Here is a 20,579-nt window from a genome sequence, read left to right as displayed (position 1 = left end):
GGGTAGGTTGTGACAGCCCGTCCAGAGAAATTTAAAAACGTACGCGTGAAAAGACGAAATTGCCCCTAGTTCGATTTCTTTACGTTTAATGGTTGTTGTGAGTTTGGTTGGCATGTTTGGAGCCACACACACCTTCCCACACACCCCTAACCTTTCCTCCTGTTTCCCTGCATTTGTCCCGAGTCCCTTCTCCCATCCCATTCACCATATACGTACGGGCACACACCCAAAATCCATTAAACTTCCACAGATCGAAGAAACCAAGCACATATTCGAGCTCGTGAGGCTTGTAGGAGTCCAGCCATACCATTTTCAGGTAAGAACACCTTCGTTTTCACGTCGAATCCACGATGCTCGATTTCGGGTACTATTCATGCACACGTAATTTCTCACGTTTTAGGTAATTTCAAGCTTGTAGGAAGCTTGGTGAGGTCCCTAGGAGGCTCGGGGTGGTTCGTTTGAAGGTTTTGGACGTCGGGATCACGAGTTTCGAGGTTCGCCGGAAATTGGGTGATTTTGCAGGTGAGATTCCGTGGTTTTTAGCACTTAAAAGTGGTATGATTGTGTTCCTCTAGTTCTAAGCTTCATTTTGGTACCAATTTTGTGAAATTTGGATGAAAAACGAAGAAGATATCGAAGTTTGAATTTTTCCCAGTTTTCCGGGGCCGGCGACAGCGCCGGAGGCTAGCCGGAGAAGACGACGGAATATTCCGTCAAGTCTGACGGAATACTCCTGACGCCGTTAACGGAATCTGTTAAAACTGACGGAATATTCCCTACGGCGTCAGTTGACGCCGTCAGCGTGCCAGGCACGTGCCTGCGCGTGTGGTCGTGCCTTGGCCGGCGCGTGGGGGCGCGTGCGACGGTGAAAAATTATTTTAAAAATATGGGGATGTTCCTGACCTTGGTGTGCAAAGAGTCTTCTACGTTGTACTTATCCAGCAATCAAACCGTATGGGGAGTTTGTGAATATTGCGTGTATCAGCAAACGCAGGGACCTTCACTTATATAGGCATGTTAACCTAATAGGCTTAGCCCAGCATTGAGACCTAATAGATAACTGAATATGTCTATATCTCCTTAACGAATCAGGATTAGGAACCCCTTTAGCAAGAATAACAACTTAATATTACATTCCTTTTGCAACCGGTAAAGTCCAAGTTAATTCCCTAATCCTAACTTGATCCTCAAGTAATGTACAATGATAGTGAGACCACAAAATCTTGTGAGAACCGGATTTTACTCCAACACTCGACACTGTCTTCAGTGACTTGCAGCCATTTGCTTGAAGACGACTGAGCATTGGGACCTCTGGTATAGATCAAAGGCTCTTGCACTTGCTTAAGCACAGGTAAGACAGTTAAGAAGCTTGTTTAATGCTTGAGGGTATGCTCTGAATTTCGGTTCCGCTCAGATTAAGATCCCGTAATGAGGTTGAACAAATGACGCCCTCAGGGATTTCTAATATACCGCTGTAATTGAGGTTTAGTACTTCATGAGAGAGAAAACCAACTGAGCCAGCCGGCTGAGGAAAATTTTGAAGTCTCCGACAGTTACTAAGGCTGAGCGTTTTGATATTTGTTAATTTGTAGATGCTACTTGGGACAACTTCAAGTTCAAAGCAACTAGTGAGATCAACTTCCTCAAGAGATTTGAACTTACAAATGCTGGGTGGGAGACTCGCATGATTCATGCAATACCTCAGTTTAAGTTTGGAAGTGCAGTTAGACGTTTGCAGTAACGAAGTTCGATCACTTTTAAGTTCATAGGATTCTGTAACAAATTAAAGAGAAAATATAAGAATTAACAACTTAGTCTAAATAAGTTTCTACACTACATCTTACACAAAAAAACTATAACAAGCACATATACCTGGCCTCCATCCCAAAGTTGCGTGACTTTACTGTCGGGCATATGAAGCTCAACAAGATTTTCAAGAAAATTCTGGGGGCAAATATTTCAAAGGATATTCCTTCCAGAAAAGATAACGAAGAGAATTGGGAAGAAAGAGAGTTTTAAGGTTTAATATTTTGCACCCCCAAGATCTAACACTGAGCAATCTCATATTACACATCTTTTTGAAGTCTTCACGATCCAAATTTTGCTTTCCAATCAATGACCAGTTAAAGAATATGGCTTGAACCTTTTCAGTTCCCTGACAACCAACAGCAAAGTACAAATGTGAACACATTAACACACAACAAAATTTAATCTAAACTACATTTGTAGGAATATGACTTATTTTTTGTAAATGAGTTTTCTCATAGGAAGCACAGTATTTTATCGATCTATTTCTTTTCTTTTTTGTGTAAAAAAATTGTGAATCCACTTGCAGCTCTTACCGTGATATTTTGCAATACATGATAGATATCCTCAACAATAAATAGCCTATTGCATCTTCTAGGCTCTTTAATACATTGTTCGCGAACAATTACCCAACCTATTTCTTGTACCAAATCATGCATATCTATGGTTTCCCATTCCGAATCAATCGATAAGAGAGACCTATCACAGAGAACTCTAATTCCATCTGCCGCACGTGAACCACCACACAATTGGCCAAAGTCTACCATCTTTTTTAGCATCCTCAATATGATTCCCCTTATGAAAGCATGCTATATCAAGAAATACCTCTTGCGAATTTCTTCCTAATCTATTGTAGCTTACTCTGAACGTATTTTGAATTTTTTTTTCATTGGGATAATCTCTCAGTGTGCTCAATACATCTTCCCACTCGTCTTTGCTCTCACATGGAAACAATAACGAACCCAAAACTTCAAGAGCCAGTGGAATGGCTCCAGCATATTTTACCGCCTTTGCTAACAACTCTGTATATTCTTCTCTAGGAGAGTTATCCTTGAAAGCATGAAATTGAAAGAGCGGAAGAGCGTCATCAGTTTTTAATTTCTCAACTTTATATATATATATATATATATATATATATATATATATATATATATATAATATATTTCCTCTCTCTAACAGCTTTCATTAGTACGCTCCGTTCTCTACTTGTTACAATGATTCTGCTTCCATCGCCGTAGCGAAGATTATCTCCAGCTACATCTTTTATTTGCCTTGAGTCACTAACATCATAATAAACAATGAGAACCTTTGTACAGCTGAGCCTTTCTCGAACAGAAGTCAAATCTATGGAGAGATTTTCTTCCTTTAAGATCTCTTTAAGAAGTGTTTTTTGCAATTGATCGACTCCGTCTTTTTGCTCTGATTTCTCCCTAACATTGTTAAGAAGACAAGAAGCATCAAAGTTAGAAGAGTCTCTTGAACACAGCCTTAGCAAGGGTGGTCTTTCCAATACCACCCATTCCCCAAATGCCTACAGTGCAAACATCTAGCGAATCATTATTGCTTAATAACGATTTAACTTCTTTGATGCGGCTTTGAATTCCCACCTTGCCCTTTAAATCATATGAGGTTTCACGTTTCAATTTCGTTGAAATATCGTCCACAATTTCCTCAATGAAATGGGCTTCCGTCTTGCAAAATATGATTATGAATGACAAGCAATATATAGTAAGTAATGCCTTGGTGGAAAGGTATTGAACCTTTGCATAACGATGTGGGTTCAAACTCCGTCGATGACTAATTTAACATCTAATCTAACAAAATCTATAGTTTGACAAAAAAAAAAAAAAAAAAAAAAAAAAAAAAGCCTTCATGAGTCTATGAGATTTGTTTAAAGGTTAGTTTGGTATTGTTGAGGTTTAAAAAAAAAAGTTGTTTCTGCTATGTTAGAATAAAGTAAAATAAAACAGTTGAGTGTTTGATAAATTTTTTGGTTAAAGATCTTTTAACAAAAAAAAGAAAAAAACAGTGACGGAGAGTTAGTTAAAATTTTATATAAAATTAGTGTAACTATGTTCAATAACTAAAAAAAGTATCAGAGCAAATTTAATATAATAATTTATTTTATTTTTATTTATAATCTTTAATTGCTGACTATTTATTATTTTTATCTTCTATCTCTCACAATTTTCATAGTAAAAATCTCCACTCTTTCCCAAGGACCAAACACCCCATTCTCTCTCTCTCTCTCTCTCTCTCTCTCTCTCTCCAAACCCTAACCCCAAAGAGTAATGCTAAGGAAATTCAATTTGGAGATTAAATTATAGAAACTAAAGGACATGAAAGTTGATGATTAGTTTATTAGCTAAACATTGATGGACATGCTCATTTCTATTGATAACACGTCATTTAGTTTACAATTTTAGTTTCAAGAAAATTTAGTCTTCCTAGCATTACCCAACCTCAAGTGCCCAACTTGGCCAATTCAATCTCTGGCGGTTTGGCCCTCCGGGTACGCTGCAGTTTAGGTACACGCACATGCCGTCGAAGGTGCTCCACCTCTGCCAGAAATTTTATGGGTCGTGCACCAATCTTCGCAGGGAGAGGAAGAGAGAAAGGAGCAGTGGTGCAGGCATGGCGTGATGCTGGCATGGTAATTGAAGAGGTGTGGTGAAATTTCGGTGTAATTCTGAAGAATTAGGGTGAAATATCTGTGGGTTTCTTTTGCATGAAGGGCGTGCAATAATCTTTGTAGGAAGAGGGAGAGGAAGGAGTGGCTGAATTTCAGGGCCGCGCAAGGAATTTAGGAGTTGGAATTTCAAGAATTTCAGGTCTAGTCGGGCACCGAAGGCCAAGGATATGCTTTTCCGCTTTGAATGACCTTTTTTTCCTTCAAAATCAGACTTAACAAACACAAATTTCACTCTAGCTTTTTTACATTCCTACTTTTAAAATAATTTGAGCAATACCCATGTTAGAGTTTTATGAAGTAGCAGAGCACGAATCAAGAAGAAATCAATAAGATTATGATTTCTACTCAGATAAACGTGAAGAAAAATGAAGGTTCAAAGAAGATGAAGAGTTATGTTGCATTTTCTGATTCTATTCAGCTATGACTGAATTGATGAAGCTACAAAACATAGAGTGGGGAGAGAGATATAGCCGTTTGAAGGCGCATTCACACACCCATCACAAACACACTCATGTGTACCTCACATGCTCACATATAAGTGAGATGTTATACCATGAGACACACACATCTAGCCTATTAGCCTTGATTTAATCTGAGCCTTACATTTCAAACTAAGAGTAAAAACTTTGAATTACAAAGAAACAAAAACAAGATAATCAGAAAGCAGCTGCAAAGCTTAAACATCAACACTCTCCTCTAAGCTGGCAGCTGACTTTACTCCTAGCATCTCTCTGAAATAATTGAACTTCTCCTTTGGTAGTGCCTTTGTCAGGATATCTGCCATTTGTTCTTCCTTGCAATAAACAAGTTCAATCTCATTCTCTTGTATTGCATCCCTGATGAAATGAAATTTTCTGCTGATGTGTCTTGTTTTCTGATGAAACACAGGATTCTTGGCAATAGCTATTGCTGAAGTGTTATCGCACATTAGCATAGTAGGTTCAACCTATTCTTCCCCGAAATCTTCCAAAACAAATCTTAACCATTTGGCCTGAGATGTTGCTTCAGCAGCACTTACATATTCTGCTTCTGCAGTGGATAATGCCACTGTGTTTTGTTTGACTGATGCCCAAGAGAACACACTTGAGCCAAGATTGAAAGCATACCCTGATGTGCTTTTCATGTCATCAATACTCCCAGCCCAGTCACTGTCACAATATCCAATAAGAAGTGCTGACTTTCCTTTTACATATTCAATGCCAAAATCCATAGTACCTTGAATGTATCTCAATACTCTTCTTGCTGTTCCCATATGCTTCTTAGTTGGACCATGCATGAATCTTGCCAAGAGACTAGTACCAAACATTATATCTGGTTTAGTGGCAGTAAGATACAGAAGACTTCCCACCAATTTCCTATACTCAGACTCATCTGCAGCTTCACTTCCATTATTCTTGCACAACCTTTCATTTGCTACAAATGGTGTTACCACAGATTTACAACCTTGTAGACCAAATTTCTCCAACAACTTCATTGCATATTTCTTCTGATGTATGAAAATGCTTTTCATGGTTTGAACAATTCCCATACTAAGAAAATGATGTAGCAATCCCAAATCAGTCATCTCATAATGTTGCATCATATCATTTTTAAATCTGTCAAGCATTGTGTCACTACTTCTAGTGTACACAATATCATCAACATAGACAGAAACTATGAGAATCCCTGTAAGAAAGATAAAAAAAGAATAAAAAAAGAATGCCCACAATTTTGCCTGGCAAATACTCCAGATATGTACCTTTCTAACATAGGATTTATTCTTTTCCCGTAAGAAAGATTATTCTCTCGTGGGAATGTATTTTCTTTTCACATTTTGAAAATAACTCAAGTTTCTTACAATATTAAGGACTTGAATTGTCTGCCCTCCCCATCTCATACTCTTCTCATCCCCTCGTATTTTTGTTGTTACGGTTAAGCCACGTCAATATTTTATATTTTCATTTTTTTTGTCTTATTATTTCTATAAAAAAAATCAATATAAAATGTTGACGTGACTTAACCATGATCACAAAAATATGAAAGGATGGGAAGGATATGGGATGAGGAGTCCAGGTCCAAAAAAGGAAAATTGTTTGCAGTGTGTCTTTGCGTACTAACAATGCGAATCCCAAGTGACGATGCAAATTCTAGTTTCAAAGCGAAAGAAAACAAAACGAAAAAAATGAAGAAACCAGCATTTTTGTTCAGTGTGATAGCCAACAATTTATCTAATGGGAATATGAATAATTGTGTTACTCATAACAAAGTGCAAATAAAAATTGAAGAAAGCACTTGAAGGTGAAATGAGGTGTGGGTAAAAAAATCAAATGAAAATTGAAATTGAGATGCAAAGGGAGAGAACGGAAGATACTAATCAGCATATTGCCCACATATATTTCAGAAACCACCAGATTAGTAGTAAGGTAGATTGCTAAAGCTGTTTGAGAAACTTTCGTCTAAAATATTATGAAGGAATGCAAACCAAGTAATTGGTAGCTGAATGAAATTTTGGCAAGGATTTAAATAGTAACCTATGAAAATTTTGGCAAGGATTTAAATAGTAACCTATGAAATTCATCAATAAATCATCTATACAGAAGCACATGTTCCCAGTCACGATGATTAAAATCTAAAACATTTATTGGTGCATTCGTGCAGGGGAAAGAATGGACTCCGCCTGGCTTCTATCAAGTGTCAACAAAAGAACACATTTCAAGTTGCACAAAGCCAAATTAAGTGCATAAGTGAGAAAAAAAATTGAACTTAACGCATGATTGTCCTCAATCTTCATCAACCGTGAATCATGAATTATGGATATTATCCAGACCACGAATGTGTAAGACCCTCCAATTACGGTTGGTAATCGGGTTCGGAATAATGTTTGTAGAAATGTGCTGATTCCTTGAATAAAAAGTAGAGTCTGCACTACTCTCACTTTGTCACCCTAATCAATTAAGTCAAATAAGGAGCACATTCATTATCCATATCAGTATAAAATACACGAACATTAAAAAAAAAAAAAAAAAAAAAAAATCAATCTTGACCATTTTTGCTATGTGAAACTGGCACTTAATTCTTTCTTAAGAAATTAGCAAGATTTAATAATACACAAAATTTACTTGAATTTAGTCTCCAATTAAAACAAAGGCCACAACGAAATAAGAATTGAATGAAAGTGGTATACAAAATCAACTCACATCATCACCACCCATCGAAGGAACACGGAATGTGGGGATCATCACAGCAGTTCCCAAGGCCAAAATGTAGTGCTGGAAACCCAAAGCAATTGCTTCCCTGTTTTCAAAACAAAAAATGAGAACCAAATTGGGGAAATTTTAAAACCCAACAAAAAAGTCGAGATTTGGGTTTGAGAAAAGATGAAAAATAAACATGCCCCAATAGGGATTTGAGTCAATGCCTTACTCAAAGCCTTGGAGTTGGTCCATTGCTGGATGGCTTATCTCTTCTGGTTTTGGAGCTGCCATGGCTTCTGCCCAAATCAAAACCCTTAATCTGCCTCTAAATCCAAAAGGGTTTTTACCAAATGAATCAAAGAACACTGATTTGAGAAATCCTCTCTTGGTTTTGTTCAATGAATACAAAAATGGAATTTACTTGTACCAATTTAGAGAGAGAAAAAACAGAGAAAGAGATTAGAGTCTTGTGACAATGAAAAAAGCACAAACGAGAAAAAGTTAATGGATCATGGGGATTCTGGAGTCTGGACATCAAAATTTTTAGTGAAACCAAAGTATAGCACATTTATGCAAATAACACCTTCAAAAACCATCGAAACATGGCGCAGTTCGATCCTGTACACACGATATCCAATCAAGATGCTATTGAAAAGGTATGAAATTACAGGATAATTTGCTTGTTCCTATTAAATATTAACGGTCAAGACTATTGCTTTTATTTATTCTAAAAGTTTTACTTGTAAGTAACATCATGGGTTATAGAGACTTCGGCATCCAGATTACCCATACATGCCTCTGTTCACCACCTTCACCTCTCTCTCTCTCTCTCTCTCTCTCTCTCTCTCTCTCTGTGTGCAATCCCGACAACCCCCTCTCTGTTTCTCTCACTGTCACAATCCCACCTACCGCATCGAAGATCAATGGGGTGACATCTTTCTCTCTCTCTGGTTATTTTCATCATTTTAATGCCAACAGGGCCGGCTTTATTTGACTGCCCACCCAAAGGGCAGGCCTCACTGAACACGGACTAAAGCCCGTCAAGCAGCTGTTGGACAGCCCAAAAACAACAAACCCAAGCCTGCCTAAATAAACACAATGGCACAACCGTAAATATTGCAAAATCGAAGCCCAGTTTCATAGGCAAAATGAATAGTGCCAATTAGAACTGCATTTTAGACTAAAGTAATATTATTATAAAAAATAAAAGTGGCACAATTCAGGGATTTGAATTTGATCAGATCAACTCTACTCCAGCACAGACACTCGTATTCCTCATTTTTAACAAATCCTTACTTTGTCTCAACTAATTGGGCTTCGTTTAAATAGACTGCCCAAAGTGACCTTGAATATTTGCCAGGGTTAGGTCGGGTTAATATGGATAACAGAAATGAGCTGTGACAAGTGGCAGAAAATCCTAATCCACTTTGGAGAATGACGTGGCAACACTGAGCTCCATTGTTCGAATCCGGATCCTCATCGGATTCTGATTCCAGAGATCCGTTAATCTTGCCTATTCATCATACACTGTGGAGTAAAAAAGTATTTTAAATATTTTTATTTAAAATTAAACACAATACTTGACAAAAACTAACCACACAATGTACGATAAACGAACATGATTCATAAACACAACACTACCCATGCCCACATGTATGCTATTTCTGTTTGATTATATATGGCCGTGGATGGTAGTCTTTCAAATACCACCTATGCAAACACCGTTTCAATCATTAATACTGAATAACGATTCAACTTGCTCGATGAACTTTTAATTCCAACCATTCACAATGCAAGGAATTTAAATTTGATCAAATCAACTCAACTCTTGCAAAAGGCTTGTTTTCCTCAACTGTTTCACCCCCTTCATTTGTCACGATTAATTAGACTTTGTCTGGAAGTCAGCCCAAAATGACCATGAATATGCTAGGGTCGGGTCGGGTCGTATGACATAAATGAGCTGCCACGAGGGGCAGAAAATATTAGTCCACTTTAGAGAATGGGATGGCAACACTGAGCTCAATCGTTCCCTCTCTCTCTCTCTCTGTAAAATGAAAGAGTTTGTCCATACGGTCACAGACAGAGAGAGACCTCTGAAATGGCAATGGCTTGGAGGCTTCCTACCCTGTTGGCAACACCAGGAAACCTCCATCACCATGACTCCGAAACGCCATCGTTCCAAGCCTCTCATGGTGCCGGACTTTAGCTCCAGACCATCTCCTTCCTTCGTCATCTTCTTCCACCTCTACCGCCACTCATTCGTCTCCTCCCTTCAACAGGAAAGCCTTCATTTTTCCACTTTTATTCACAAAGCGCAAAAAAACCCATATTTTTGTTTGCAAACTTGAAAAGAACCCATTATTTATTTTCAAATTTGAAAAGAACTGAATTTTCAATTTTTGATTTGTGTGTTCAGGGACTAATACGTGGCGTTTCATGAAATGTACGGCCAGGGCGGGAGCTGGGGCTGTGAATCTTGCTCGGGGGACACCGTCAGACCCTCCAGCATACTGGTTGTCGGCGCCACCGAGACTCTGGGGAGGCAGATTGTGAGGAGAGCAGTTGATGAGGGATATGTTAGGTGCTTGGTTAGGCCGAGACCAACCCCTGCCTATTTTCTAAGAGATTGGCGTGCTACTGTTGCCATGGGACGTCCAGAACAGCCCATAAAAAAGGTGATTTTTTATGCCCAACGGTTGAAGCTATCATTGATAAGCAGAACGAGCAGTTCATTCGTTAAATGATCAGTTCGTCCATTACAAACGTAGATCAAAGCTTATCGTTGTCTAATTTTAGTTTCCTGCTTGCTTTACAGTATTCGGGCTTTATGTTATTCCTTGTTCAAATAAAAAATAGGAATAAATTAGAAAAGGTCCATCGATTGTTAAACCTTTTAAAAAATGCTCTGATTCAATTTAGAGATTCGTGTATCCATCTAAAATCAAGAAATTATTTTATAGGGTTAAATTCTATTTATTACCTTCATGTTTTGTGGTTTTCAACATTTAGTATATCAAGTTTTTTTGTCTCAGAGTCACACCTAAAGTGTTAATTTTGGGATAGTCTCATACATCCGTTAAGTTTTCCGTTAGAACTTTTGTTGACTGTGGCGTCCAATCATTGTCCACATAGGCGCCACATGGACAATTACTGAGTGCCATATGTCAGTATAGGCCAACTTTAATATTAAAAAAATAATTAAAAAATTAAAAAAAAAAAACATAAAAAACAAACAGCCGTCCTCCCTCATCCCCGCACCCTCTTCTTCCTCGCTCCGTCCGTTCTTCTCCCTCCCTTCTTTCCTCTGCAAGAACCCACAAAGGCCTCCTACCATATTAGAATTTACACCAAGAAATCTATACAAAAAAAAATATTGAAGCTCTGCTCCTTCAATCTTCCTCCTTCCCGCTGCTACTTGCGACTCTGCCTTGGAGTCCCGTGTTGCTGCCCCACCCTTCCCGACCCCCTCCCTCTTTCTCCCTCCCTACTCTTCCCTGCACCCACCTCCTCGCACACCCACCCATCTACCCCGCTCCCTCCCTTCTCTCCTCTGCACCCACCCATCTACCCCGCTCCCTCCCTCTCTACGCACTTTCCTCCCTCCTTGGCTTGAAACAGAACCCAGCAATTCCAACAATTCCACACACCATGGCTTGAAACAGAACCCAGCAAATCCAAATCCAAATCCAAATCTAAATCCCTCTCTGCAAAAATATCCCTAAACTAACCCAAAACCCATGAACTTTATGCCCGCCAAATCCAAATCCAAATCCAAATCTCTCTAAGCGGTGATGTGGTTCATCCCGCGAGTCTACACTTTTCCGAGATCTCCGACCGCTGACGGAACTAGGTTTGTTTTTTGGGTGACAAAGGGTCTGATGTCCATCATCTTCACCGCCTCGATGACGTTTCTGACCATCAGCGTCCTCAGCTTGTACGGACTGTATGTGATGGCAAAGGTGTGCGATCCAGGCCACCACAAGTCGGTGAGGCTGGGGTGCTTGGGATCTGGCAACTATGGTCAAAGCAGGAGTTGTGGACGCGGGAGCTCGGGAACGGGGGAGCGACTTGCAGACAAAACCCTAGCTATTTTTTTCTAGCTAATTTGTTTCAGAAGAACACATATTTGTTTTTAATTTTTAATTTTTTTTTTTTTTTTTTAAAGGAAGGATAGATGGGTGCAGAGGTTGGGTGGGTGCAAAAGGGAGGGAGCGGGATTGATGGGTGGGTGTGCGGGGAGGTGGGTGCAGGGAAGAGAAGGGAGGGAGGAGGAAGGAGGGGGTCGGGAAGGGTGTGTTGCAGGATGCCCAGAAAAAAATCCATGTGAACCCCTCTAAAGAGGAGAAAGAAGAAGAAGAAGAAAAATCCGCGTGGACCCTTCATGACACATGACGCCCAGTCATTGTCCATATGGGTGCAACGTCATCACTTAACGGAAAAATTAACAGTTTGACTAACGGATGTATGAGACTGTTCCAAAATTTACATTTTAAGTATGATTCTGGAATGAAAAAAACTTGATATACTAAATGTTGAAACCCACGAAATATGAGAGTAGTAAATAGAGTTTAACCTTATTTTATATGTGTAAACATTACCGGACTGACTAATGTGTCATGCGTGCAATTTTGGTCTTATCTAACCATTTTTTCCATCTAGGTAGATTGGGAAGGAAAAGTTGCTCTTATACAATGTGCAAAAGCAATGGGAATCCAAAATTTTTTCTATTATATGTAAACATGGTTGATTTTGCACCTCCAGGTACATGGGAGGCAGCAGGCATAAAATAAGAAAAACAACCACATGAGAGACCCCAAGCCATCAAGAGCATTGGCTAAACCCTAAACCCTTGTTAGAAAACATAGAAACTCAGTTACCACAAGTTTTTTTTCTCTATGAACAAAGTTGATCTTGCACCTCCAGTTTTGATTTCCTTTGAATTCTTTGACGAAGAATCATCTTCTTCCTCATAAGAACCAAAAGTATCACTTCCGCTTCCTTCGGACTCACCACATGGTCTCTTAGTTTTTACAATCTTCGGAAGAAAATACTTTCTGCTTTAATGTAACACATAATGGAATCTTTCAAGATCTCGAAAGGTTTTCAAAGATAAATGCCCTCACGTCATCGTCATCAACTATATATACATGCCATGCATTTTCCATTGTGTTATATATGACTTTCATACTTATCTCATACTCATCTGGGTCCACACTCACAATACCATGTACTTTCTTCTAAAGCTCCACAAATGTAATTTTATCTGAAGTAAGTAATCTCTTGTTTTGCAATTTTGTGCGAGCCAGCCCACCTCCCACCATAGTTCACTAAAATTGTCAAAATAGACATCTTCCTGAATTAAAAGCATAACAATAAGAAAAGAAAAAGTGACGTACGCATTGAAAAAAATTAATTTAATTTGCCCAGATAATTAGTACAATTAATTGACAATTTCCAAACCAAGATAAGAAGAATAAAAACCCAAAGAAATAAAACTTTCTATTTCGTAAGCCTAATTTTTCTAATATGCACTAAAAGAATTTTTATTAGCTTTGTCTCTAACTGATTGGCAAATTATTGCTATTAGATTTGTCAATCTTCAATTCACAAAAGGAACCTAATTTCTCTAATAAGAATTTTTATTCGGTAAACCTTAAAATTATGCTTTTTGCAAGTGGCCATTTACAACAGTGGTGAAATGGTTTTGAGCTTGCATGACGGCGTGAGTTCAAACCTCGTCAGTAGCTAATCTAACAAAATTATTGTGACATCCCGTCCCAGAAATATTACAACGTACACGTGAAAAGACGATTTTGTCCCTAATTCGATTTCTTTACGTTTATTGGTTGTTCTTGAGTTTGGTTGGCATGTTGTAGGCCACACACATGTTCCCACACTTCACCACCTTTCCTTCTGTTTCCTGCACTGTCCCATGTCCCCTTTCCCTTCCCATTTCCCTTGGAAACGTACGGACCACACCCAAATCCATTAAACCTTCACAGATCGTGGAATCCAAGCACATATTCGAGCTCGTGAGGCTTGTAGGAGTCCAACCATACCTTTTTCAGGTAAGAACACCTTCGTTTTCACGTCGAATCCACGATGCTTGATTTCGGGTACTGTTCATGCACACGTGATTTCTCACGTTTTAGAGAATTTCAAGCTTGTAGGAAGCTTGGTGAGGTTCCTAGGAGGCTCGCGGTGGTTCGTTTGAAGGTTTTGGACGTCGGGATCACGAGTTTCGAGGTTGGCCAGAATTGGGGTGATTTTGCAGGTGAGATTTCGTGGTTTTTAGCACTTGAAAGTGGTATGAATGTGTTCCTCTAGTTCTAAGCTTCATTTTGGTACCAATTTTGTGAAATTTGGATGAAAAACGAAGAAGATATCGAAGTTTGAAATTTTCCCGATTTTCCGGCGCCGGAGGCTCGTCGAAGAAGACGACGGAATATTCCGTCAAGTCTGACGAAATATTCCTGACGCCGTTAACGAAATCTGTTAAAACTGACGGAATATTCCTAACGGCGTCAACTGACGCCGTCAGCGTGCCAGGCACGTGCCTGCGCATGGCCGGAGCTTGTGGCCGTGCCTTGGCCGGCGCGTGGGGGCGCGTGCGACGGTGAAAAATTATTTTAAAAATATGGGGTTGTTCCTGAGGTTGAGTAAATCACGTTGGTGTATTCATACACCCCATTTGAGCATTGTATGAGAAGTTATTTCTAAAGGTTTGGTTATGTGCTTTAAAATTGACGTTTTTGTAGTTGTTTCGCATATAGGTGATACCTATCCCGAGGACGAGCTTGGTCACTCGAGGCAGGGGGCTACGACCCTTCCACATACCAGTGAGTGGGCTTTTGGTTTTCCGTATATACCTATATACTTATATTTTCCCAGAAAATGATTTGAATTGTTTATTCGTTATATGCCATATATTATATTGTTGTTGGTTATGCATGGTTACTGCATTTATATATATGTGTGTATTGGTGCTGCGGACGCACAAGTAAGTGCCAGGTAAGTGTTATTCATGTTTATATTCAGTAGTGATTCGAGATGCTTAGAGAGCTCATAACCTGCACCCCGGTGTTAGTGCTCCCGCCCAGAGTTGGGCACAGTCCTTCACGTGATGTTCACCTCCCGCACCACACGCTCAGCTTGGATCCAAGTTAGGTGCACAGTCCTGTTGTACAGACAACTTTAGGTGGTTCCGACTCGTAGGTGACCCGCGATTATTCGCCCAGCCTTCACGTGATCGTAGCACTAGAGCGTATATATGTATTACACCCAGGCCTGTCGTACAGACCACTTTAGGTGGTTCCGACTCGTGTGTAGGTCCAGCTAGTGAGATTGAGATTTGAGCTCTAGATGCAGCCGTACAGGTCACGTTAGGTGACTCCGGCTGCCAGATTACATGTTATCGATATGATTTACACCTGAGCACTTGCATTTCAGTTTGAGGTTTTGGCATGGCATATTCTTGAGCATGTTTGGTGTGTGTGTATATATATATATATATACGTATATCTATTTTCTGGGAAGTATACAAGTTTTACGGTGAGGGGTTAGAACGTATTTATTAAATGGTTTTCGAAAAGCTTTGTTTTTGCCCACTCACGCTTTTGTTTTGCGCCCCTCCAGGTTCTAGTTGAGTAGCAGGTTCGGTGGTTTTCCCAGAGGGCTTCCCGGCATTTCTGACAGACGATCACCAGCGTAAGGCCACCTTCGGGTGTACTGTTGTCGCCTCATTTTCATTTGGACTGCTTTAGGCTTATGCTCTGAACTTGTGTTTCACTTACGCTAGCACTTGTTTCAATTACCTTTTGTATGCTAGTTTTTATTATTCGTACTATTTATATTACTATTTTATTAGCTTCCGCACTGTGCACATGGCTACGTCACTTCCACGTGACGGCCAGCACGCCCTGATCTCGATCGGGGTGTGTCAATTATCGTTTGAGCAAAAAAAAAAAAAAAAAAAAAAATGTTTTTTGCACTTTCTAAGAATAGTAGATCTCTTGATTCACTACCATGATCAATGATAACTTTCAAAACAGAATCCGAACACAGACAACACCATTAATAATGCAAAAGTGCAAAAAACTAAATATGGAGCACATATAATCCCAAGGATTGAGATAAATAATGTTACAAAGATTGACAATTCGTTTTTAAATAAATATTCAATCAAAGCAAAATACTACAAAAGCTAAAAGAATACGTAGACAAGAAAAAATGCAAAAAATCAACCATCTACACCCACCTTCGTTTAGGGCTGTAGAAGCCTCTACCAATAGTTGATGTCTTCATTACTTCTCCACCATTTCTTAGGTTTTGCCGTCATAAATTTTCATCTAATAGGGTTTTGGTTTTTTATTTTATTTAGTTTTAAAGTTTAAGGGTATTTGTGTCTATTTAAGTGATATTTTGGATATATTTGAAAATTTTTATAAAACTAAACCACCATCTCCCAAACCCCTTTGGTAAAATTCTGAACTTTACTCGAAGTTGTATTTTCTCTCTCTTTTTGCGCTTTCAAAAAGTTTCAGTTTTTTGTGTTCCTAAGCTTATGTCTCTGAAAGCAATTTAATTTTGTGTTTAATTTGGATTTTTGCATTGTGAATTTTGAATTTTGTGTTTAATCTGCGTTTTTATGTTTTGAATTTTGAATTTGTAGCTTGATCTTCCACTGGAGTTACAACATCCAAATTTTGCATTTGTTTATGTTGCGTCAATGCCACTATGCATATTTGACATCAAAAGTCTTTCCAACCGAAGTGTTATTTGCTTACTGAATTTGAAGGCTTTGTGATTTGGAGTCAAATTTGACATCAATATTAAATTTATTTTTAGTTCATTTTAATTGCAAGTCCCTTATTCCACATTTTCTACCAATAAAAATTTTGTTTGAACATTTTTTTTAATAATTACAACCATTTAAAGCTCTATTTAAATAATAAAATAATATTTTACAATTTAGTTAGAGAAGCACAAATTTTGATATGAGACTTTAGATTGCCACATCAACCATGAATTGTAATTTAACTCTTGTAATTTGATATTTTCTTTGGAGATAATCTAATGATAGTAATCCATTCAAATTCTGCATTTATCTAGTAAATTGTAAAAGAAAAATGAATTATGAGGAACTCGGAGATTGCGCCGGCTTTGGTCATGAAGGGTATCAGCAAGTTGTTCCCCATGCAGGTGCTTAAACATTTCCCAGTCTCTGCTCTGTTTGGTTGATGAGAAAATGATTGAAAAAGATGGTTTTTTTTTTTTTTTTTTTTTTTTTTTTGTTCATTTGGTTGATTTGTATATGGACTATGTATTAATTTGTTTTTTGTTTTTTGGGATGTTGGGTATAGAGGCTGTGTGTGGAACCAGCGATGCAAGGACGGGATATGATCAGTCGCGCTCAAATTGGAAGGGAAAAACTCATACTTTTGGGATTCCAATATTGAATAAAATCTATAAACATTATATCACCTATGCCCACATATATGCGATTTATATTTGATTATATATGGTCGTGGATGGTGGTCTTTCCAATACCATCCGTGCAAACACCTTTCCAATTATTAATGCTTAATCACGATTCAACTTGCTCGATGGACAACCATTCACAATGCAAGGAATTTAAATTTGATCAAATCAACTCAACTCTTGCAAAGACTCATTCGAGTTGGGTCGGGTCGGGTCGAGTCGTATGACAAAAATGAGCTACAACAAGTGGCAGAAAATCTCAGTCCACTTTGGAGAATGACGTGGCAACACACTCAATCGTTCCATCCCTCTCTCTCTCTGTAAAATAAAAGAGTTTGTCCATACGGTGACAGACAGAGAAAGCTTTGAAAATGGCAATGGCTTGGAGGCTTCCTACCCTGCTGGCAACACCAGGAAACCTCCACCATAGTGATTCCGAAACGCCATCGTTCCAAGCCTTGCTCTCATGGTGCTGGACTATAGCTCCAGACCATCTCCTTCCTTCGTCATCTTCTTCCACCTCTACCGCCTCTCATTCGTATCCTCCCTTCGACAGGAAAGCTTTCATTTTTCTACTTTTATTCACAAATCGCAAAAAAAAACCCATATTTTTGTTTACAAACTTGAAAAGAACCCATTATTTGTTTTCAAATTTGAAAAGAATTGAATTTTCAATTTTTGATTTGTGTGTGCAGGGACCAACAAGTGGTGTTTCATGAAATGTGCGGCCAGGGCGGGAGCTGGGGCTGTGAATCTTGCTCGGGGGACACCTGTCAGACCCTCCTGGTTGTCGGCGCCACCGAGACTCTAGGGAGGTAGATTGTGAGGAGAGCAGTTGATGAGGGGTATGTTAGGTGCTTGGTTAGGCCGAGACCAACCCCTGCCGATTTTCTAAGAGATTGGAGTGCTACTGTTTGTTGATTTGAGTCTTAATTGCCCCATGGGACGTCCAGAAGAGCCCATAAAAAAGGTGATTTTTAATGCCCAACTGTTGAAGCTATCATTGATAAGCAGAACAAGCAGTTCATTCGTTAAATGATCAGCTCGTCCATTACAAACGTAGATCAAAGCATACGTTGTCTAATTTTAGTTTCCTGCTTGCTTTACAGTATTCGGGCTGTATGTTATTCCTTGTTCAAATAAAAAATAAGAATAAATTAGAAAAGGTCTATGGATTGTTCAACCTTTTAAAAAAATGCTCCGATTCAATTTAGAGATTCGTGTATCCATCTAAGATCATGAAGTTATTTTATATGTTGCAGTAAACATTACCGGACTTACTAACGTGTCCTGCGTGCGTTTTTGGTCTTATCTAACCATTTTCTCCATATAGGTAGATTGGGAAGGAAAAGTTGCTCTTATACAATGTGCAAAAGCAATAGGAATCCAAAAATTTGTTTTCTATTCCATCCACAACTGTGATAAGCATCCAGAAGTTCCACTTATGGAGATCAAGTATTGCACTGAAAAGTTTATCTAGGATTCATGCACAAATTAAATCACGTCATAATTCGTTTATGTGGATTCATGCAAGTAGGTTTCACTTAAACTTCCTCTCTTGCTATCTTGTTACTGGCATCCAGATTTGTGCTTCACTGTCAGCTTGATGTTCCAAATTAATTTCCGTATCTTCTTATTATTCTTATTCTCATATAGCACTCCTCCAACCCCCATTCACTTTCTTTATCAGAAACAACAATTAAACCAGACAGAGTTATAAGAAGTTGTATGTATTAAAATCATTCAAAACACAGACATGCATGTAAGCACACACTCCCTGAAGAGGTATGCATATGCGTGGAGAATGATCATATGTTCGGAAAGGAATCTTTCCAAGGACATGATTTCATAAAACAATCAATAATTATATATGCTAGTTATCCTTCTGTCATTACAGTTTCTTGTGTTTCGTTGTGAGATGGAATATCTATTTTGATGTTTGTACTAGCTACTAAGTGAAAAGGCTTATCTTTACGTTTTATTCTCAGGGAATTATTGGACAGTATGCAGTACTGCAGTGCCTATATTAGAAGAGAAATCAGTGTGGGGAACAGATGCCCCCACAAGAATTGCATACATGGACACCCGGTTTAATCATGCATTGACTGTTTCCCTGGTTGATTTTAGAAATACGTGTTTACCTCTTGTTATGGTATCTGAACACTTTTTATTTTTGGTGTTAGGTTGTAGCTCCTCTGACCCTTATAGGTTTAAGAAATGAGAAAGTCAGTGGGAAGCTTCTGACATTTGCTGGCCCTCGCGCTTGGACAACCCAAGAGGTGACGAGAATGTTTACCACCAGAGGCCCTTCGTTGTTCTTTCTTCCTCTAATTTTTATACTCTGCAACTGAACTTAAGGCTAGCTCCTACTGTGCCTCACCCTCATTGTAACCAAGGTCTAGGGTTTTTAAAAGTGCCTCTTGCTTTCAGGGAATAACATTGTGTGAAAGGTTTGCGGGGCAAGAGGCAAATATAACAAGAGTCCCAGTTTCTGTCTTGAGAGTAACCCGTCAGCTAACAAGGCTTTTTGAGTGCACAAATGATGTTGCTGATAGATTGGCATTTTCAGAGGTAAGTTCTTAAAATGAAAGATGTGAATATGATCAAAGAAAATCGTAGTTCAGAATGTTTTATTTGCTCTCATTTTTAACTTTCTTTTTGTTCGTATGTTTATGAGGAAATTAGAAGCAAGCTCAAAGGCCTTGCACATTTTTCTTTTCTCAATGTCGTTGATTCTATATCAAAATTTGTCAATATAGTTATCAATGACAGAGAAGGTCAAGTAATTTTCTCAATATCGTTGAATTTTTTTTTCCATAAATGTTGCTTATTATTTTCTTCAACTCAACAGGAGTTCCAATGAATTTTATCTTTGTTGTATCTATTTGTCAATGATTTTAGTTGTTTTCTCTATAATATTAACTGGATATGCTCTTACTTTGATCTACCTGTTTAATGGGCAATAATCTAACTATCTGCTGAGTTGAAATTAGTCAAATAGGTTCTTTATTGACTGGGCTTAATAGGTTTTTGGTGGCATTTTTTTATGAAGGTAATTTTTTGGTGGGTTTTGTGTTTACCGTAGTGACTTTTGGGTGATTATGTTAGTGGCGTTTGTATTTGGGTTTGGGCTTGATGGGGTTTGTTCTTGATGATTGGTTGTCGGTTATGAACTTACTTTCTTGGATTTTTTTATATTTTGTTAATTAAATGTGATGTTTTTTTTTTTTTGGTGAAGAATTAAATGGGATTTTGTGTAATGTACTACTAAGATGAGTGCTTTGTTTTTGGATGGTGAGAAATGGGGAGGAAAAGAAGCTGTTTTCATTGTTGTGTTCTTTGAAATTAGAAGAGATAAAGATGCAAAAGAAGCCACATGAACGTACGATAATAAGAAAATGCAGTTGAGTTTTTTTTTTCCAACTCAT

At 38.5% G+C, this 20,579-nt stretch overlaps 2 protein-coding genes across 8 annotated transcripts in view; one reads left to right on the top strand and one right to left on the bottom strand.

Annotated features, from left to right (window-relative positions):
- LOC137729348 (disease resistance-like protein DSC1) overlaps positions 1 to 20,579 on the bottom strand; it is a 96,645-nt gene that overhangs the window by 27,528 nt on the left and 48,538 nt on the right. The window lies entirely within an intron of this gene.
- Positions 1 to 20,579, top strand: part of LOC137727698 (protein HIGH CHLOROPHYLL FLUORESCENCE PHENOTYPE 244, chloroplastic-like) — an 89,307-nt gene that overhangs the window by 68,283 nt on the left and 445 nt on the right. Inside the window, exons 1-4 of one of the 4 annotated variants that reach the window (XM_088677932.1) lie at positions 9,777 to 10,543; positions 18,318 to 18,684; positions 19,335 to 19,430; positions 19,582 to 19,722. In XM_088677932.1, the coding sequence (XP_088534058.1) occupies positions 18,637 to 18,684; positions 19,335 to 19,430; positions 19,582 to 19,722 (285 nt within the window). In that variant the 5' untranslated portion in view covers positions 9,777 to 10,543; positions 18,318 to 18,636. Of the gene's footprint in view, positions 1 to 9,776; positions 10,544 to 17,803; positions 18,122 to 18,277; positions 18,685 to 19,139; positions 19,431 to 19,581; positions 19,723 to 20,579 lie in introns of those variants that run through there. The other 3 variants (XR_015952369.1, XR_015952368.1, XR_015952370.1) reach the window with 3 other exon arrangements.

Source organism: Pyrus communis, chromosome 10, assembly GCF_041283825.1.
Source record: "Pyrus communis isolate YQ-2024b chromosome 10, ASM4128382v1, whole genome shotgun sequence".
Classification (NCBI taxonomy): domain Eukaryota; kingdom Viridiplantae; phylum Streptophyta; class Magnoliopsida; order Rosales; family Rosaceae; genus Pyrus; species Pyrus communis.
This window is presented reverse-complemented; position numbering and strand designations above follow the sequence as displayed.